The sequence below is a fragment of the Martes martes genome (assembly GCF_963455335.1).
Source record: "Martes martes genome assembly, chromosome: 4".
Taxonomy (NCBI): Eukaryota; Metazoa; Chordata; class Mammalia; order Carnivora; family Mustelidae; genus Martes; species Martes martes.
Genome location: NC_137891.1, coordinates 175,876,065 through 175,891,280, shown reverse-complemented (window position 1 = coordinate 175,891,280; position 15,216 = coordinate 175,876,065). Strand labels below are relative to the sequence as shown.

The window sequence follows — 15,216 nt, the reverse complement described above, 5'->3', positions numbered from 1 at the left end:
TGTCATGACTGTGAGGTCAAGACACACTCTTCCAGCTCAACCAGCCCAGTGCCCCCCGCCCCAACCGCCCCCTGACCTCTTGCATTTTTTTTTATTTCCCTGAGATTTTATTTATTTGAGAGAGTGAGAGTACAAGTGGGGAGAGGAGCAGAGGGAGAAGCAGACTCCCCTGAGCAGGGAGCCCCACGTGGGGCTCAGCTCCCAGGACTCCAGAATCAGGACCCGAGCTGAAGGAGGAAACTTAACCGACTGAGCCGCCAAGGCGCCCCTCCTGCATTTCTGATAAAGTTCCACAGCGCTGAGGTGTGCTGAGTAGCGCTGGTCCAACAACGTAAGTTGTCAGGGGAGTTGGAGGACAGCAGCCTTCCACTGCCTCCTGAGGGACCCCGCCCACTCCCACCCCAGGCCAGAATTCGTACAGGAGCCGCTCCTGACACGGGGCTGTCATCTTGAAAGACTTCCAAAAGGCTGTTATTTTGTATCGTTGCGTAAGGCGAAGAGACTCAAGTAATACGTTTTAAAACTGTTATAAACAGCGAAATGGGAAAAAGAAATCCAATTTCTGGGGGTGACACGTGTCAGTCAGAAAGAACCCCCCCCTTTTTGGCCGAACAGCTTTTCTGTACGGAAACGGAAGCTGCTGCATTGAGCACTAATTGAATTTGTTCACATCTTTACCTTGCAAGAGAGTAACCTGCTTATTAGTGTGTTAATACTTTTATGTTCCAGCTTCATTTCTTTGGAGTGAAATAAAAGACTGGGCCCTAAAACTCAGCATTAGCTATCGGCGATCTCAACTCCGAGTCCGCTCCCTGACTGACCTCAAGGTGGGAGCGGCTGATTCCTAGGGTGGCTTTCCAGTGTGCAGCTCTCACTCTCCCACTCAGGCACATTAAACGCCCCACCCACCCCGCCTTGTCAGGGGGCACCGACTGGAGACACTGCACACACGGAGGGGAAACACAAGCAAGAAGTCGTAATTTTACCAAACAGCCATAATTACTCAGAGAAAAAGAGCTATTCAAAAGGGATCTGCCAAGGTTACCGGTCCTCAAATTGAAACCTGCCTCCCCCATCCATTATTTGAGTTTAAATCTTCAGGGGAATAAATGGGGGGAGGGCGGAGCCTAGCACAAACCCAAGACTTAAAAATGTGTTCGCAAGAGAGACGCGTGACTCAGCATCTCTGCCGCAAACACGGGCACACACTCACCAGAAAATGGTGAGACCCACTCATCCTAAGTGCCATTTACCACCCCCCCCATATTCTTAAGAATGTTATTTCGGTTGTGTGCCATTAATAACAATAATCCTGGGTTGGCTAAAACAACACACCCCATCCATACACTTTTTGGTTTAAACAAAGTGATCTAAAAGCTCCTTTCTGGGCATTTCAGAGGAATGTTTCAAAAACAGAGGCACGATCCAAGAAACGGTAGACCTGGAGAATGGAAGAAGACATTTTATAAAAACCTTGTGTTATCCGAACGTACTTCAGTCCACTGTTACTCTTCTGATAAGGCAGGTGGTCAGATTTTTCAAAAGGCCAAGGTGTACTCGATTTCCCAATTCTGAATAAAGAGCAAAACTGGAGGAAGATGCGATCACGCGTCAGCCATTTGCCAGCCTTCCCGAATGCACGAAAGCCAGAGAGCACTGAAGCCCAAGCCGAGGCAGGAGACATCCGGGTGCCTCCTCCTTGACCCAAGGAGAGAGGGACCACTGGGCTGTGTGTACGCGGGCGCGCTGGGGCCGGCGCGGAGAGGAGGCTAATCTGAAGACACTTTCCCACAAGGACGGCAAGTTCTTCACTTTCATGCTTTATTGAAAGTAAAATATGAATCAAAGACAGGTATTGGTAAGCAGGTTATGTCTCTAAGGAATTACTTTTTAGTTCAGAGCAGAATGTTGTCCCATCTACTGTGATACAAATCCTTTATGGACCAATGCATCTGGTATGAAATTCGAGCAAGGAAATATAACAGAACTTTATTCCCTCCCGTGACTATAAATCTCATATGTAAACATGATTTACTGTTACTGCTACTAAACTGGTTCGATCCGTATTTGCCCCCTCCCACCCACCACCCTCCCTTAAATATAAAATTTGAAACATTTCCTTCAAGTCTGATGTCCTTCAGTGCAATCTGCTTTATTTGACATAAGGCATTTGGGACAGTCACTTCGGAAGAGTTCTCTGCCTTTTGGAAGAGTCATAGAATGGTTTAATTCTTAAATCCACTTTTGCGGTAATGCCCTAACATGCCAAACTCCTCGCTTCCCTTCTGGTCATTTCTTTAGCCGTCAGCAAGTGTTCAAAAGATTAATGTCCGAGTAGACCAGTACCTGGGAAAAGAAACACACGTGGAGGTACAGCTGTGAACTGAAAGGTAAGAGTTCACGTATTCCATTTGCCAAGAACGCATCATCAACAGGGAATATCCAACTTAACAAACGAGTACAGCAGCCCCTTGACCCTGAAGGATAAGAAAAAATATCAGCAGACTCCGGGCTTTCTGCTAAATCACATTTCTGTTGAAAGCCATGTGTTTCCTATGCAGTATCTTCACACACGTTAATCAGATTTCATTGATGCCCATGTTTCATAAAGAAATTTTCTGCTTTGTTTTGCTTTGTTTTAACCACATCAGGAGGTCTTTGTAGTGGTAACGTGTAGGCAGCAAAGCTGCATTGACAGGAAGGCTTTATTTAGGCCAGAGCTTTGCTCACTCATTTGCTTTAGCAAAGAATCCCTGGTATCTGATTCGAACTCATTCCTTGGCAAAATCACAAGCTGCCATGGACTTCTGGAGTAGGCCAGAAAGATTCAGGATGGCAAGAGTTAACTCTGTAAATATCAAAGGTCTGTATTTGACAAATTAATAAGTATTACTGGCGTACACAACTACAGTGGCCATGAGGTGACAACACACCACTGCGTCTCCATCCAAAGTAATTCTGCAAGAAATGCCTGGGTCCACCACAGATGGACGAAACCTTTTCATTAAAGCGGATAGAATTCAGCAAATTCCTTTCCTCTAATTCTTACCAGTGATACACAAACTGTTTTCCTCTAAGATGAGACTGGCAGAAGGAATTGGGAATAGTAAATATAAATGTCGAATTGCCGCTAGCTAATCCCCAACCTCCCCACCCACCCTGACCCTCCAAACGAGAAAGGGAAAGCAAAACGGACAACTGGCAGTAGATACTGTGAACACACAGGCCCTATCTGACGCCCGACTGCTGAAAACGATAATGAAGAAGCTTGAATAAAAAATGCATTTAACTAAAATTAACTTCAGTCATGAGACTCAGATTGAATTAAATTTTAAAATCAAATTACAGCCTTCGCTTTAAGAGAAAATTACAGTAGGACTCTTGACATTCATGAACAAAACATGACAAATGTAACTTACCTTTAAACCCTTCTTCCGGCATACATACTAGAAAAAGAGAGAGAGAGAGAGAGAGAGAATTCCAAGATGAAAACACTGCTGGAACAGACAACAGGAATATCACTTTGCTGCCTAAAGACAGAAAGTTTAAAATAACTTCTCATTACCTTACTCACCCATAATGATTACTTTTGAAGTTTTGGGTGAGAATAAACAGATGCTGATCTTTCTGCTTGTCTTATTTTCATCAAAGCAACACACGTACGTCACTTGAAAAGTCAAACGGTAAAGGAATGGTTGTAACTGGAGAGACCTTTTACAGGACACCAGAGGAGGCAGGCCTGGAGAAAGCCATGTGACAGATGCCCTCTGGAGCTGCGTCTCCCCCGCTCTCTAGAATGAACCACTCAGGCCTCAGGTAGCCCTTTCTTCTGGACTTTATTTCCAGATCATGTGCTTATTCAGTTGACCCTTGAACAACTCGGGGATGGAGGCACTGATTCACTACATGGTCAAATATCTACATTTACTTTGGGACTCCCCCAAAAGTTGACTGGAAGTTTTCCTGAGAACAGTTACAAAAGGCATATTTTGTTAGGTTGTATGTATTACAGACTATATTCTTACAATCTAGTAAGCTAAAAAAAAATGTTATTTTTCCTTTTTTTTTTTTTAAAGATTTATTAGAGAGAGAGAAAGTGGGGGAGGGCCAGAGGGAGAGAGAGAACCCTGAATCAGACTCCCCACTCAGCAGGGAACCTGACCTAGAGCTCAATCCCAGGGCCCCAGAGATTATGACCTGAACCAAAATCAAGAGACACTTAACTGGTTGGGCCACCCAGGCGCCCTGAGAAAAATGTTAATGAAAATACATTTACAGTGCTGTACGTACACTTACTGAGAAAAAAACCAAAACAAACAAACAAACGGGGTGCCTGGGTGGCTCAGCGGGTTGGGCCTCTGCCTTCAGCTCATGTCATGATCTCAGGGTCCTGGGATCGAGCCCTGCATTAGGCTCTCTGCTCGGCAGGGAGCCTGCCGCCCGCACACCCCCCAGCACTGCCTCTCCACCTACTTGTGATCTCATGTTCTCTGTCAAATAAATAAATAAAATCTTAAAAAAATATATAAAACAAAAAACAAACTCACGTATGAGTGGACCTGCACAGCTCAAAGCCATGCTGTTCAAGGGTCAACTGTATTGTTAGTTCCTAACTTTAGATGGTATCTACTAGCTTCCTCATCGAAAGATAAACATTTAGTTCTACCAACTCTTACACACCACCTGCCCCTTAACCCATGTATCCTCCTGACAAAAAAACCCATGTTTTTAAGCCCTTGGGTCTCCGGTAGTCCCAATATTTTTACTCTCTGAACAGTGCTCACAGTCTAACTGCTTTGTGTACCTTGGTTCTATTTCCTGTTTGGTAGAACTTTTTTTTTTTCTTTTTGGTCTTGGTAACTGCTGCATTATTTGTAACTTCCATTTTCTCTGTACTATCTCCAACTCAAGCAGAAGCTCTTCTAAAGACGTTAAACCTCCAGACGGCCATCCGTCACTTCCATGTTGCCCTGCGACAGGGACCGCCACAGCCTGCACGGCCGCGACCCGGACTCGGGGCACTCACGCTGCCTGCCTCAGAGCTTCTCTTCCAGAACTCCCCTTCCCCATCTTCTAGGACATTTTTCCTTTGTTGGATCCCTACTCTTTTGTTCCAACATTAAATTCTTTCTTGACTTACACTCCTGTTTCAGTGGAGCACACCCTTCCATCGGATCCCAGCAAACGGTGCACTGGACAGAAGAGTTTTGAGGCCTCACATGTGTTCACAAAAAGCCATGAAATGTGAGGGTAGAATAAAGTCTGTCAGGTTGTAGGATTCTTTTTTTTTTTTTTTTTTTTGACAGACAGAGACCACAAGTAGGCAGAGAGGCAGGCAGAGAGAGGGGGGGAAGCAGGCTCCCTGCGGAGCAGAGAGCCCGATGTGGGGCTCGATCCCAGGACTCTGGGATCATGACCTGAGCCGAAGGCAGAGGCTTTAACCCACTGAGCCACCCAGGCGCCCCTGGTTGTAGAATTCTGATTGGAATTCAGTTTTCCTCAGAGGCCTGTGGGCACAGCTCCATGCACCTGTCTTCTTCACTCTTCAACCTATGAATGGGACTCATTTTCCTTTGCATCTCTGGATGCTTTTAGGATCTTCCCATCCCTAGATTTTCACTTACGGTATTGGGCCCTTGGTGCAATTGTTTTTTAATTTTGTGAATTCCTTTCTGTTCTCTGAATGTTCCTTCCAACCAGTCCCCTGGCTATGTGGTTTCTCTATACTACACAGTTCATTTTTAAGCTTTCATATGCTTCCTGCATCAACTGCTTTTCTGGGCTCCTTTTTTTTTCCCCCGGTCTGCTGACAGAGCCTTCAGGTTCCACGCTCTCACACCCCCAGCGCCTGGTGGTCTGGAGCTGCCCCTCTCACCTAATGAAGAGTAAGGACTCAGTTCAGGGGACGCTGGGGAGCTTTCCCTGAAGGGTACCTGGAAGATGAACCACTTAAAAAAACAACAGATTTCTGTAGGTGACTTTTTTGAATTGGCCACTCTCCCCAGAGCAGGAGGCAGAGATGGCTGCTAGCATCTGAACAAAAAGCTAGGGGTGCTCTTCCTAAGTGCTATGAACAGGCTCTTTCTCGCCTTCGTGGTTGAAGGTGGTGAAGTGGCTCGAAGGCCTGGGACGCCACACACCCTCGGTGGCCACATGAGGCACAGGTGGGGAAGGAGCAGTGACAGGATGTCAAGGGAGGGGCTGTGAGCAGTCGCCCTCCTTCTGGTGTCAGGCTCTGGTAACTGAATGAACTTGGCTTCTTACACACCTCTTCCATTTACAGACTCACCCGTACGCCGGCTTCCTTGGGTCAGCTAAATAATTATTACTCTTCTCGGCTTTCCATTTCCCTAGTTTTTGTCTGTATCTTTTCCTTGGTCTGTGCTTCTAATATAAATGCTGTAAGATACCCCCCTATCATCATGTAGAACCTTTCTCGAAGTTAAAAGTAAAAGCGTCACTCGGTGTAATTCCCCCTCATTCTGACAAGTTAAGCAACAAATTCCTCGAACGAGTCTGTCTTTACCTTGCATGACGTCATCCATTGCGGCGTAATCCGCAATTGGCTCATCAGCCTAGAAAGACAAAGGGAGATAATTCAAGACCTGGGGGAGCAGGAGCCTGGAGCAGGAGGAGGCCAGACCTTCCTGACATGGGTCGGGCCCACGAGGCGACGAGTGTTTGGCCACAGGACACAGATGCGAGCACCGGCAGAGAACAAACTTCGGGACCAGCCAGCCATGTCCAGGACTAACAAAGGATGCCCCCGCCAATAACGATGCAGGTCTAGACTCATCACCTCCAAACTACATCATCTGTGGTGCTGTTTTCCTGCTCCTAAAAACACTTTTTGAAATGGAAATGTTTAGATCTCCTGAGATTACAAAACGAAGATGGAAGTTACAGGAGCCAGGAAGCCAGCAGTGATGGTGACAGAGTGAGTTACGTGGAAACCAAGTCAGACTGGTCCCCTAAAAAAATATGTTAGCTTAAACAGACATTTATTTGTGTCCCTCCTCGCTACCAGAACAAAACACCCATCGCCTTTCCAGGACGGAAGCCAGCACGGAGCACGAGCTTGTGGCAGGGTGAGCTGCGTGGGCCAAGAGGCCAATGACCAGCATGGACTCTAGCTGCCCGCCTGAAGGGCAAGCCCTTTGGTTAACACAGGTCATTTCAGAAATTTTGGATGGAGGGTCCTTAGGGACTTGGCAACTTTACGTCTTCAAAATAATTCCACCGAACCTACAGTTGCAGGAAAAACAAAGAAGTGAACAGAGGGAGGGGGCGGGTGGTAGGACTAGGGTGGAGGAGTGGGTATGGGTGTGCTTTGTGGTTTCAAGGGCCTAATGCATCTCCCCAGAACTGAGGCTCCACGGTATGAAAAGCATATACTTCCCAGTTCAAAAACCCGACAAATCTTCTACCACGTGACACAGTGGTGTTTGGCACAGTGGGGATACTTCTAGCCCAGAAACCAAAGAGGCAAAGGGAAGCAAGGCAACCCAGCCCATAGGGAGAGAGTAAGGGAAGGACTGGGCTAATGAGGCCGGCTCAATGACTCCTTTTCCCTGACAACCTCTCAGATGCCCCTCCTTTCTAAAACTCTTCTCACCTCTCCGAACTCTACTCTACCAGAAGCCAATCTCCGTGGCCTGGCCAAGAATCCCATTAAGACAACCAAAAGTATTTTGCCCGTTGTGGCCAAACCTCGTGTCCTGTATTTGTTTCCTAGCTTGACTGGCTGGTGCTTCTAAGACCAAGGAAAAGAGAGGACGGTTTAACAGAAGTATGGTTAAGTAATTCTGCTGACCCACAAGTTTGGGCAGAGGCTAAATCTATGTCTATTACTTTTAACAAAAATTACGAAAACCCCACAAGAACCAACGATGTCTGGACCTCCTCTCAGTCTCTTGTGGCTCAGCCAGAGCCAGAGAATCCAGAAGCCAGCAGAAACTCACGGTGGCTGCTCACTACCACGCCCTGCTGAGGACCAGAGGCCATCTTAACCCCTTGTCACCAGTAGTTTACGCGTGGGTGCAGGTCACCAAAACCTTCTAGAACTTCCTCAGGTAAGGAGCCTTTACCTACCTTTAACAAAATGACAGATTCGGGAATGACGCCGAGGGTGCCGAGGGTGGCACAGTCGTCACTTAGAATCTTTCCGTCGATAGACAGATTCTGGTCAAAAGGAGCAACTGAAAACGCATGCATGATCTGTGCCAATACAAAAGAAAGTGTGCATAAGGCAAAATACCATGACTTACACCCTATCTGAAAGAATGAACACACGGATCCTTTAAAACAAACAAGTCTTCAGACTACAAGATACTACTCTGTACAGTCAGCCCACTGGCTGCTCTCCCACTGAGACTATCATCCCAGCATATCGGGGAACATCCTTAGGGGGGTTGGTGGAGAACAATTATAGCCACGATCCTTCTGTTGGGCACTGTGCCCCCTCAAGAGTAGGGGTGCGGGGAAATCCCAGGAGAAGGGGGAGCATGCTGACAGCTCCTCTGGCTTTAGGGCCCGGGCAAGGAAATCACGGTCACTCTCATCGTGCCGAGGTCCGACATTCTTTGGTCAAGTCAAGTCCAAATTCTTTCCTAAGACCATATTTAAATTAACCATTTGGATTCTTCTTTCGGTTTTAATTCCTTCAGCAAGCCTCAACTATGTAATTCCGCTCAAGACTGCTGTATATTCTTGGATGGTCTTGTCTCTAGGAACCAAAATACAAATTTCTTTTCTTTTCCTTTTTTAAAAAAAGATTTTATTTATTTATTTATTTGCAAGGGAGTGAGAGAATGAGCAGGGAGAGCAGCAGAGGGAGAGGGAGATGCGAGCCACTTGCTGAGCAGGAAGCCCGACATGGGACCTGATCCCAGGACTCTGGATCATGACCTGAGCTTAAGGCAGACACTTAAAAGACTGAGCCACCCAGAAGCCCCCAAAATATGAATTTCTTAAGGGAAGGGACCATATATATACACCCCATCTTAATTCAATTGTTAAAAATGAAAAAATACATTCGGAAACATATGCATAATACACATTTTTTCAACATCACAAAAATGTCTTATTTTTATCATTTCTGGAGAGTAATTACCAGTGGGTGGGCAAGGAGGAGCTGGCCTTGGACAGGCACCTGAGATCTCAGGGTCGTGAGATCCAGCCCTGTGTCAGGCTCTGCGCTAAGTGCGAAGTCTGCTTAAGACTCTCTTGCTCTGCCCATCCTCTACCCCAAATAAATAAATCTTTAAAGAGAATTAATTTTATAATGCTTCATAACTTATTCAATGCTTCGTGTATTTTTACGACAGGTATGTTTTATTACACCAATATTCACGATGTTGTGGGAAAACTATTCTACCTTTATACGCACTCTACTCCTCTACTCTCTGTGTCTGGAAGGACAAAGCAACCCTGAGCCAACTGTGTGTATAATAGGGCCCAAGAGCTTTCCAGGCCAGGAAGATCATGAGTAGAAATGTGATTTTAATAATGGCATACAGAAAAGTAAGAACAAGGGTAACAACACCGGCCTCTTCCCGCAGTTCCTTCTGGTTAGGCCAGAATCTTAAGTGGACTTCACAAAAGGACATCAGCTCCCCAGAAACAAACAGAGATGGATCGGGACGCCTGGGTGACTCAGTCAGTTAAGTATCTGCCTCCGGCCCAGGTCATGAGGCCAGGGTCCTGGGAGAGCCCCACATCGGGCTTCTTTCCTGCCTACTGCCCCCCCTGCTTGTGTGTGCGCTCTGTCAAGTAAATAAATGAAATCTTTAAAAAACAAAAACAAAAACCAGAGACAACTCCGTGGTTCACGGGCACTGATATCAACGATCTGCCTGCGTATCCATAACCGTAAACTGGTAAGAAGCACTACCAGGACACGTCTATCACAGCTGGCCCGGCAGTCGTCAGGCAGAAACAGCCAGCCCCGGATTAACAAAGGGGACCCGGGAGGAAGAAAGAGTTTCAGTGGAGGTGTCTAGGGGCAGCTTACTGTGGGCGATGTCACAGCTGCTGGCCTGCAGGAATGCCTGCTTACATCCCCAAACCCCACGAGGTTGGACAAAGCACATAGCTCCAGCCACGAGCACCCTCACTGAGGGGCTGATGCTCAGTACTTTATGTTTTGAGGACACAGACAAGGACACTTAATTAAATTCATTCAACAACTAATGAAGCTTTTATTAAGAAGCCACCATGAGTTGAATGCTTTGCTCTGTGCTGGAAATACACAAGTGAGTGCGTAATCCCACCCTGGAGGGGTTCAGAAAGCGAGGGCAGAACAACGTAGCCTAGACGCTGGCAGAAGGCATGTGTCAGATCTGGGGAGGACAGAGGAAAAGAGTCGGTTCGACAGCTGGAGGCACAGGCAGGTCTGCAGAAGGGGTGCTATGGAAGAGAAACAAGTACTCACTAGTGAGGAGAAAACACTCTTTCAGAATAAGGCATGGAGGCCTTTGGTACAGTAATTCACAAACCATAAAAACGCCTGAGTATAATTACTCTGATATGGGCCTCTTTATCAAACAGGTGCAGAATCCCTGATCTATGCAGCACACGAGGAACAACGAGGGGCCTGTTCCCTAACGGGGAGCGGCTCTGGACTGCTTGCCACAGTGCCAGGGGTTTGGGGGGGGGGGGCGCCTAAAATAAGGAAACCCACGGTTAGCCTTCAGCTGCCAGCCATTTAACCTCTGTGCCAACGTCTCCTCCTCTCTAAGGCAGGCACCATCGCCCGCTCAAAACCTATCTTGGGGAAAATGAAATAATACAATTAAACACTGAACATCTTCTGTGAAAGGAGATGAATCAATTGTACTTCCATTTACTTTACGGTATCAGAGGTGGATGAATTAATAATCAGGCAAAGCAAGCTTCTTAAGGTTTTAAGAAATTGTAAATGTGCCCTGTCCAGAATAAAACATTTACAATTTTACAAAGGTTGTCCTCCTGTTAACTTGGAAATGCAATATCCCTCAGAGGAAAGACTCTATCAAACATTAAAAAAGGCTTTACATACTTTTAAAAAAAAAACCCCAAAAACAAAAAAACCTCACCCACCACCACTAACTGAGGGTCCCACGCATGCCCACTACAAACCACATTGCTGGCCAGGCTGCCAGGCAAAAGGTCACCTCTAGTGAAAGCGTACAAAGCCACCACCACTGAGCAGCGAGGGAAAATTACATTTCACTGCCCTTTGTTTTGACTCTGGATCACAGTGCCCTCAAAGCTTTGGTGGGGGAGGGGAGGACACTGCAAAGGACCCAACCAGGAAGAGCACATCGGGGGTTTCATCTGAACTGCGGCTCGCTTCAAACAGCAGCTCGGTGCAGGTAACATGGTCCTACACAGAGGATTATTTCTGCTGACTTTTGATTTGTTCTTCAAAAATGGTAGTCCGTAATAAAAGCGGAAAGCAGAACAGGCTTTTTGAATGTCTTTATCCACAGGGGCTCTTTTTGTAATTTCAAGGTTCTGAATGTTCGAGGTTTACCACTGACAGGCAAAAAGCCGGTGACAGAAACAAGCTTTCTCAGATGTAAAAGGTACAATAACAGAGTAAAGATATTATGCCAACACGTTTATTTTCAGAGCCACGGGTTCAACCAAGGGAAATAATGTTCCCAGGACAATCTGGAACATATAACACCCTCAAAGGAAGCCTGTACTTTTGCCTCAATTACAATGATAAATATCAGCAGCAAGAAAAAATGCAGAACCAGGAAACTACACCACATGAAAGTAGCAAAGAGGGAAATCTGGTCAACTTTTTGGATATGTATCAGTGCCTGAAACAGATTAGCGGCCAGATTTTCTTCCTGGACATCTTGAACTTATCAGCCGCTCTTGCCTAGATCTTGGGACACACCACTGCCATGCTCATTTACACCACTTTTGTACTGATACCAAGAAATAACAAAATCATGAAGCATTCTCATAATGCCTACTTGGCATTCACTGAACTGATGTGCAAACCAATGCTTGTTTGGGAGGAGCGGGGGGGAAGGATGGGGAGGAAAATGATCTAAAATGAATCTTTAAAAACCAATGTGGAAAACACCACTCCATAATAAGACATGGTAAAGGAAAGTTTAAAATTCTAGCAGGAAGACTCATCTGACACCAAAAATATTGTGAAAGAATTCCTGACTCATTGGAGTGAATCAGCAATGAAGTAGCTCCCTTTCTCCTTACCTTTCACAGCAGATCCTGGTAATTGGATCGAATACCTATCAAGTGGTCAAAGGAAAACATAGGGCATGATATAGCGAGGGAACGATGATTCTGGAACAGCCTTGGCATGCAGCAAGTTAAATGGCTCTCGCTGTTTCTCATTTTTGTAAAGCTACTCAGAACCTGCTCAAGTTTTCACAACCCAAACCACTTTCACCTTCACACAAAGATTCCTGATTATTTTGTCTGGTTTAAAAAACTTTTTAGGGGCACCTGGGTGGCTCAGTGGGTTAAACCTTTGCCTTCGGCTCAGGTCATAATCTCAGAGTCCTGGGATCGAGCCCCGCATCGGGCTCTCTGCTCAGCAGGGAGCCTGCTTCTCCCTCTCTGCCTGCCTCTCTCTCTCTCTCTCTCTCAAATAAATAAATAAAACTTTTTAAAAAATTAAAAAAAAACAACCTTAAAATTTATTTTTCAATAACTGTGCTCAGCCAAGGGCCTGAACTCATGACCCTGAGACCAGAAGTCACATGCTCTACCAACTGAGCCAGTCAGGTGCCCCTGATTCTTGGCTATTTTGAAAATTTTAAGCCTTTCTAAAAGAGAGATTTATGTCAATTTAGGCATTATTGTGAAATCAAAAGAATCCCCTCTCAATGGATTAATACTATGAGCAGACAGAGGTTACAATTAAAACGGCCGACGAAGAAAGAAAACAGACGAGTATATAAACGTTAAGGGGAAGCAACTCAGAAAGGTCCTCAAGGTCCAAAGTGTACTTCAACAGAAGTTGTATTTTCCTCACCTGAATTTTCAATTCTTTTAATGTCTGATTAGCAGAAACAAGAAGTGCTTTCTCACCACGAACTTTTCTATGTCGCATACTGCGCCGAATGACTTGCTTTTGATAGGCTATATAATTTTGATGGGTTATCTTTTGCCGCTTTGTTCCTCCATTGCTCTGTAATAAAGATCCAAAACAAACAAAGCACTGAAATTATCCACTCTGTGACCCACGCTCTTAAGTTCATTAAGTAGGCAAAACCGGTTTACTTATTGGTCCCTTAACCATTCGAAATTCAGTGTCAACAATGAGTGGAAACTCGCCGGAGGTTCTTACTTAGCAGGCTCACAGAAAACGGGTGTTGTGTGCGGGGAATGGGCGAGGGAGAAGATAAGGGAGAGAGACCTCACTGCATGTAAGCTCTTTTTTTGAAAAATTACTTTATAAAGGACATTTAAAAGCAAAATGGTATTTCGACCTTAAATCAGGAAAACACACATGTGATAAACTAAAGAACTTTAAGATTGCTAAATTTAACTCATAAACAACTGAATCCTAACGTTTGTATTAAACAGTTTCTTCCCTTCAGAATGGCATGGAAGCTAAGCAGAAACAGCTGAGAACTTTAAAACAAAAGACCGTATTAATAAAAACATCAAACTTGGTTTAACTAAAAACAGGATGATACACTGTGTCTCTTGACAGGATCACAAAATAGCTTTGACTGTGAAATAGTCTTGAAAAATGTTAAACCTGAATCTAATCACACACTGAGACCCGATTTCCAATGGACAGAAAATATAGAGAACGGAGAAACAAAGGAATATCAGTAATGTAAGGCGGCAATCAGATGAATCCAGGATGTGGGACAATCTGTAAGAAATTGAACTGGTGTCCACTCAGTGTCAAAGACAAAAAGTGACATTGTCAATTGTCCTAAAATTTGACAATGTCAAAGACAAGGGTCAGGTGAGGAGGTAGGACCAATAGTCTAGATACAGTAAATGTATACCTTGAGAGCATGCTAGTTTGAGGAGAAAGTATTATTTTAGACATATTCAGGATACCTGAGAAATTTGAGTCTGGGTCACAGGACACTGTCTTATTTATGTTGGTGTAAGTATTTAGAGGTGAAAAGTCATGATGGACACCATCTACCTGAAGATAATTTGGCAAAATGTACAGGCATACATGTGGGTACAGAATTTATCATGTAGCAGTCTTCAGAAAAAAAATTATAGATAAGAAGCAAATGTCTTTCTCCAACATTCCCAAAAAAGCCTCATCTAAGGAGGTTAACAGTCAAGAGTCCTCTGTGAACCAGGCCAAGGAATGAGGGAAACAAGATTCCTTAAACCATTTTTTCCCCTGCTTTAATTAAATCTGGATGAGGTAACCCCAGGCCTGGCTCTCCGGTTTCTGCAGTTGTCACTGAGTGTTAGCTGTGCATGAGCAGAGCGGTCTGGGGGCCATTATGGCCACAGATGCCACATACTCATTAGTAACAGAGCTCCAGAGACTTACAAAGCAGAGGAGCATCAGGACGCAAGCACAGAAGAGCACTGGCTCAGGGGGACGCCCACTGGCCAGGTGCCATGCAAAGCCAAGTCCCACTCTAGCCCGGAGTCTACAGAGACACACAGGTGGTTCTAACATTCGTTAAGAAAAACTTACGTGCAAAGGGGAGTTAAACACAAATAAAGAAAAAGTTACTAATTTTCCTCAATCTCAACTGCTGAAAGGTCAAGCGGCACCTAAGTCCCACAATTAGGAAGAATAAAAATATCTACAACGAAATATAATTTTACTACAGACATAAAAAATACAACCAAATAACAAATCCCTAGACACTGAGCAAGATATATTTTTTTTTAATGGCTCTGATTTTAAATGGGTCTAAAAGCTTTTCCCAGAATTATTTTTTCAAAAGCAAAACAAAACAAAACAAAACAGAATTTAAATCCAACTTATCTGACAAAAAACAGCCCACTGGTTTTAGATGGCTTTCAATTACCTAAGTGATATCCAACACTGGGTGCATCATTAACCTGAATTGGAGAAAAGGTCAAAGTCAAAGGGACCCGGTTGATCTAGCTTAGAGGAAAAAAAGGGATTTGTTCCTCCCCATTAAGGACAAGTGGAGATGCAGCCTTTCCTATTACGGGGATTTAAATCAGCAATTGCAGAGGCTCTCACTGGACAGAGATACCGTAACACGTCACAAAGAAAATGTCGGG

General features: G+C 44.9%; 1 protein-coding gene across 8 annotated transcripts in view; it reads right to left on the bottom strand.

Annotated features, from left to right (window-relative positions):
- Positions 1-1,799: 1,799 nt before the first annotated feature.
- Positions 1,800-15,216, bottom strand: part of USP48 (ubiquitin specific peptidase 48) — a 100,690-nt gene continuing 87,273 nt past the window's right edge. For 4 of the 8 annotated variants that reach the window (XM_080799990.1, XM_080799992.1, XM_080799991.1 and 1 more), the window contains exons 23-27: positions 13,001-13,156; positions 8,092-8,217; positions 6,527-6,575; positions 3,420-3,446; positions 1,800-2,346 (exon numbers count right to left, since the gene is read on the bottom strand). In XM_080799990.1, the coding sequence (XP_080656116.1) occupies positions 2,324-2,346; positions 3,420-3,446; positions 6,527-6,575; positions 8,092-8,217; positions 13,001-13,156 (381 nt within the window). In that variant the 3' untranslated portion in view covers positions 1,800-2,323. Of the gene's footprint in view, positions 2,347-3,419; positions 3,447-6,246; positions 6,576-8,091; positions 8,218-13,000; positions 13,157-15,216 lie in introns of those variants that run through there. The other 4 variants (XM_080799986.1, XM_080799988.1, XM_080799987.1 and 1 more) reach the window with 1 other exon arrangement.